A 6,054-nucleotide genomic window follows, 5' to 3' on the forward strand; every position below is an offset into this window, starting at 1 on the left:
AAGTTCAAACTGTCTCTCACCTCTGGAGGGGATGCGGCCCAGAGCCTGCTGCTCCCTGGTGGCCCAGGACATGTCCTCATCTCTTCCCAGCGCCTGCAGTGTGGAGCCCACTGAAGCACCCAGCTGCTCAGACAAACCCTGCAGAGGAACATTTAGACATGTTCTTACTGACGGTGTCATTTGGAAGAGAAATCAACAGTGGATTTTGGAACACAGTGGATATCAGGAACCGCAGCCCCGTGACCAGGAATGACCAGGAGTGACCAGGAATGACCAGGAATGACCAGGAACGACCAGGAATGACCAGGAATGAGGGACTAGGGAGCCTGCGACCTGTCCCACACCTGGGACATCATTGCTTTATAAATTACAAATGTTTCTCTTACTTTTAGGTATTCACCACAGTAAGTTCACGTTTTCATATTCTCATAGTGATACGCTGCGCTGTAAAATATACAGTGCACCCTGAAAGCCAATTCTGATCAAATTTGATACTTAATGGTGAATAAAATGTCATTACGAAGTAATAAGAAAAATATATTCTTCTTTAAAAAGACCGAGGCCAGACTGGATGCTGGTGAGAAGTCAACTTGAGTTTTCTCTTTTGATGCCACTTGCATCAACTGCTCTGCACCAGCAGTTACAACTGACATTAATCACCGAATGAGCATCTGCAAATGTAAATGAGTCATTATCATTGTTCCACTACTTAACTTTGTCTGTACAGAATGGAAGTGAAGCATGATGCTCACACTGGAGCAACATCATTGCTTCAAAAGCACAATATGCAACAACCTGTGTCTCTTGATTCAGATAAGTAGGAGTTCGTGGTCTTAAGCCTCTGGTGCCCATTACTTTTTCCTTCCATCCATCAGCCCTCTGCTGGAGAGATGCACCGGTCTGGAAATAAAGTGAAAGTCTTATGAACAATAAGAACAATAAGATAAGTTAAGCAGTGTGTGAAAATAAAAACAAATCTGAAATACTGTTCTTTCTGTTTTTGTTTTCTACTTATCAAAATATATCCTGCATAGCCTTTCATATATTTTTTGAGTTGAGTTCATAGAATTTTAATTAATGTAGCCCCTCTTTGTTTTTCTTTTCTTCATTTCTATTTAACTTTAACATGCTTTTACATTTTGTTTTCTGTTGGATGGTGTTTAACTGGTGACTAGTGACGAGCTAATGGCTGTCGGTCGTGTCTGATCGTGATTGGTTGGCACCATTTCGAGGCATTCAGCCCAACCACCAGGGGTCCCCAGCAGTCAAAGAAAGATCATCAGGACGCATGGGAGCTGAGGTTTGCCTCTCCTAACGTTTGTTGTAACATAGAAAATTGCAATAAGTGGACACCTTCCTACGCTTCCAGTTGCTGCGTGCGCGCCCCACCTTGTTGACGAGGAAGAGCAGCGACTGGGTGAGTCCACAATGCTTCTCTGCCAGGAAGCGGTACCTCCTCTCCTCCTCCTTCAGGATCCCCTGCTGGCTTTGTCTCAAGTACAGAAGGTAGTCACTGTTCTCCTAAAGACATCATTGCCATATAGACACACATGCACATTGTCAGAATATTGAAGAAACGCTATCATTGATTTAAATTAAAAAAAAAAATTGCAAAATATTATTTCATGACTTTATTTTATGATGAAACTACCAGCGAGTCTTTGAAGGCTCCTCGCCTGAGCTGCTTCTCAAGAGCCTCGGCTTGATTCCTCACCTCCAGTTCATACACCCTCCGACTTCCCTGACAACGATGGGAACATTTAGATTTTTTAAATTTACAAAACAAGAGTTTTAAAAATTAAAATCAAATCAATACGCAGAGAAAAAGCATCAACTCACTTCAATGTACTCCACATCCAACTTGACATTTTTCTCCATTGCTTGCAGCACCTCGACCTCGAACCATTTAAACTGGAACAGTCCATTTGAATCAGTATTGACAACAACAAAAACCTTAAACAAGAGGTTCTGTTGGACAAAATGACGGTACAAACGGATCAAAACATCGGGCTATATGTGGTAACAAGTACTACGCAGCAGATGTGATGTGCAGGCGGAGGGATACTCAATAGGATGACAAATGTGGAGTAAAAGTGGGTCGTAAAATCACTGCTGGCTCCATAGATCGGAGGATTATTTAGAGTTACAGTTAAATAAAACTGAGATAGTAAAGTACTGACCAGGCCCTCCATCTCTGCAGTGAGTCTCCTCTGTGTTTCTGAGATTTGGATCAGGACGTCTCCTAATCCAATCAAGACAAAATCAACATACTGCTGAACAAAGATAACATCTCAAGATTTATAACAGCAGGAGTTGTGCAAGTACACGTACAATTGCCCATTGAGTGGATATGTCACTAGAAGAAGAAGCGCTCCATGGGTTTTGTAAAAAAAAAAAAAAAAAAAAAAAATCATTAAATAATTTGTTTGCCATCATAAAAGGACACAAAGATTTCCTCAGGGTCTCCTCACGGTGGGACATGCCTGGAACTTCTCTCTAGGGAGGAGACCTCTACAGGAAGGAGATCTCTCTAGGGAGGAGACCTCTGCAGGAAGGAGATCTCTCTAGGGAGGAGACCTCTGCAGGAAGGAGATCTCTCTAGGGAGGAGACCTCTGCAGGGAGGCGCCCCCTGGTTTTCACCTTATGTGATGTCCAGGGCAGATCATTATCAGGAAGTGGATCCATGAAGACACAGCTTGACGCCAAACCTGGTTCAGTCTTGCAACATTGATGATCTGCTCCTCTTGCAAATGCTGATGCTCAATAAAGACGTTGACTTTAATGCGGAGTCTGACTGAGATGACTGAAAGCCTGCCAAGGTCCTTGAGAGCTGCACATCCTGATCAGCTGTGCAGTCACATGCTCTCTCCCCTCTCAATAGTGAAGGCTATTTAAATTCCTCCTGCTTCACTCTGTCACTGCACACTCTCTGCTCCATTGCTTGGTATTGCTGTGCAGCTGCTCTGTGCTACCCATCACGTTATTTCGTGATCATTCTCACGTTACAATGTGATACTGAGCCCCCCTTTTTTTTTTCTAGTGTGGCAGCAACTCAATTGAAAAAGAGAAGCCACAACAGGACAGGAAATTCAAAGGGATCTCCTTTTGGGATTCTAGAATCGAGTTGAATTGACAGTAGCTCTAAAATCTGTGTACAAATACAACGAAGCACTTACCCTGTGATTTCTTCTAATTACTACAGAAGCGCACTGCTGCCACACTAGAAAGAAACAGCACTTCAGTATCACGTTACGACATGGAAATTATTACGAAATAATGGGATAACTTCATGTTTTTTTACGTGAAAATTATTACGAAATGTGAAAATGATCATGATGCGTTTTTGTGTGAAATGATGAACAAATTATCACGATTTTTACATTATATTTTTCACGTTACTTTATGAAATTTTCACATTATAATGCGAAAATGATCTCAAAATAACGTGATAGTTTCACATTATAACGTGATATTGAGCCCTGTTTTTTTTTCTAGGGTGGCAGCAATGTGCCTCTGTAGCTTTCTAAGCAGCTTGTCTGCTCCGATGATGGAAGTGTATACAAGTCTTTCATATTATAGGTCTTGGCTATTGTTGCTAAATGTGTTTGAGTGAATACACTGAGTCCAGCTGAAAGGGAGCACCCATCTATAATTTAGAAGCTGTCATCCAATAGGAGGCCTGACCTTGCTGTGGTTCTCCACCTTCTCTCTCACTTCAGCTATATGAAGAGCTCGTATGTGCGTGACATGCGGGACACCCTTGAAAATGAAATGTTAGCATTGTGGAATTCACACTTAGCCACGCTGTTCCGAACATCCAGTGAACAATGCAGTCTGACCAAACAATCTGAGAGAACATTACATTGTCCAAACTGTCATTGAAAGACGTGCACTTACCAATAGAGTGAGAGGAGAGGGTGTTCAGAGCATGGTCACCCATCTTAGCGACAGCGCTGAAGTAGGCCTCACTGCAAACAGCCAGGGCTGGCAGAGAAATCCAGACAATAGACCAAACAATAGAAACTCATTCTATTCATTCACAGCACAGAAAGTTTGCCTGATTCTAAATGGGCTTCTCTTCGAATCCATCGTTAAAAAAAAAGAAAAAAAAAGCGTCTCTGAGCTGAAATGTGATACATAGTTTAGTTTAGGAAACAGCCGGTGGGTTTAGTTTTACAATTTCCCTTGAGAAACAACACGGTCAATGAGTCGAACTAGAGCTAGTCTCTGCTTAGCAAACACGTCAGTGTAACAAGCAATAAACATCCTGGGGAAAATGGCCCCTGGGGGAAAAACTATTTTGAAACAGTGGTATCTCAAAAAAAAATGGAAAATAGAAATGAAATAAAATTTACATTGACCCATAAAGGTGACTGAAATTGGTGATGGATTGTTGTAATGAGAGCAAAATTCACTATTACTAAAAAACAAAACAAAAAACAAAACAACTTTTAAATCCTTCAGTGTCTTTCCTTCATAGGTGTATAAAACTACATGACTTGTTGTAAATGTTGCCTTTATAACAGACACATAGCCGAGGTTCTCCCGGGGTCGTCTGGCTCCTCCCAGAATCCAGAAATATGCAACTGAGGCAGATTTTCACACTAAGACTGTCTGGAGGCTTGAGTGTGAATGTTTGTATTTCTCCGAGTCCATGCAATAAAGCAGTGACCAGTGGTCCAGGGTGTCACCCTGCCTTCACCCAGTCACAGCTATTAACTAGTTTCTGTTAAATGTTGCCTGGTGCCATCAGTCGTTGGTGTTTTCATTTGTGCAAAGATTAAATGATCTTAAACAATGTAACCGAGTGAGCAACGTCACGCAATGTAAATGTGATTGAAATGTGACTCAATTCGATTGTAAACTTTGATTTTCCACCCTGGGATCTTTATATGCAGCCATCAGGTTGAAGAGCGGCCCACCAGTGACGAGCTCACGTACCTTGAAAAGCCTTGACGTAACTGTTTCCCAGGTCAACAAGCTTCTGGAGACCAGGATTGAAGTGCTCCATTAGATCCTACGGGTAAAGAAACACGTCAACACTATATAATGATACTAATCCAGGTCCAAGTCATTGCTCTCAGGTCGTCGTTATAGTCCACCTGACAGAATGGCCACACCATAAACAGAAAACTAGAAGACGACAGAAACTCACCCCATAAATAGATAATGTCGATCTGTGTAGCTGGTCACTGCTGGGTCCTGACATTGTGGACAACTTAAAGGACAAAATGCTCCAAGTGGAAGAGGAATCACACAGGAGTGAAAAGGAAAAAAGAAAAAAAAGGGGGGATTTGTGGTCTGAAAGCAGCGGGAGTGCGCCGGGCCGCTGCAGGACCTAACTTGCTTTTCTTCTAAAGTCGAATCACACCCACCAGAACAGCAGCGTTCCCTCCGCCCTCAGCGCTCTACCTTTGTCATCAACATTTTTAATGGAAAGAAAAAGCGACTGCGCTCAGGAAGATGGAAAGGGATCGGGTGCAGTCATGGATACGAGCGGCCGGGCTCATTACTCATTAAAGCCCTGAAAGAGGAGGAGGAGGAGGAGGAGGAGGAGGAAGAGCAGCTGGCCCAAGCCAGCCCAACCAGCACTGACATAGAAAATACGTGGATGGACAATTTGAATTGAGTTCAATGTGAAGTTGCAGGACGCTGGATGAGCTGCCAAATCGGAAATGCCAATGGTTCCACGCAAAATAAAATGACAATTTGTGTCAAATAAAATATGTAACGACTCAAATTAATTTCACAATAAACATCAAATACAACAATTCATTCGTTAACTCAATCTTTAGACGTAATCCTAATGAAAAAGAGTGAAACTGAACTTGCATTGAACTGACAAAATTGTCAGTTGTGCCAGTCCCGCCCATCCTCGTCCCATAAGCAACTTTTTTAAACTTTTTTTATTTTTGGGGGGGGGGCATTTTTCTTAACTTTAATCTCTTGATTTTGACTTCAAAGTAGGAATCCTGAGATTAAAGTCCCATCTACTCCACCTGCTACTGCGAAAATATGGAAATGGAAGAACCTAAAACTTTTTATACTGTGCC

At 42.2% G+C, this 6,054-nt stretch overlaps 1 protein-coding gene across 2 annotated transcripts in view; it reads right to left on the reverse strand.

Moving 5' to 3' along the window:
* baiap2l2b (BAR/IMD domain containing adaptor protein 2 like 2b) overlaps positions 1–5,546 on the reverse strand; it is an 8,380-nt gene extending 2,834 nt beyond the window's left edge. For both annotated transcript variants that reach the window (XM_076012878.1, XM_076012869.1), the window contains exons 1-9: positions 5,157–5,546; positions 4,943–5,018; positions 3,899–3,985; positions 2,181–2,242; positions 1,840–1,911; positions 1,652–1,741; positions 1,390–1,521; positions 796–900; positions 21–138 (exon numbers count right to left, since the gene is read on the reverse strand). In XM_076012878.1, the coding sequence (XP_075868993.1) occupies positions 21–138; positions 796–900; positions 1,390–1,521; positions 1,652–1,741; positions 1,840–1,911; positions 2,181–2,242; positions 3,899–3,985; positions 4,943–5,018; positions 5,157–5,210 (796 nt within the window). In that variant the 5' untranslated portion in view covers positions 5,211–5,546. The remainder of the gene's footprint in view (positions 1–20; positions 139–795; positions 901–1,389; positions 1,522–1,651; positions 1,742–1,839; positions 1,912–2,180; positions 2,243–3,898; positions 3,986–4,942; positions 5,019–5,156) is intronic.
* Positions 5,547–6,054: the final 508 nt, after the last annotated feature.

The sequence above is a fragment of the Nelusetta ayraudi genome, unplaced genomic scaffold (assembly GCF_046127955.1).
Source record: "Nelusetta ayraudi isolate G7.1 ecotype Tasmania unplaced genomic scaffold, CSIRO-AGI_Nayr_v1 ptg000006l, whole genome shotgun sequence".
Classification (NCBI taxonomy): domain Eukaryota; kingdom Metazoa; phylum Chordata; class Actinopteri; order Tetraodontiformes; family Monacanthidae; genus Nelusetta; species Nelusetta ayraudi.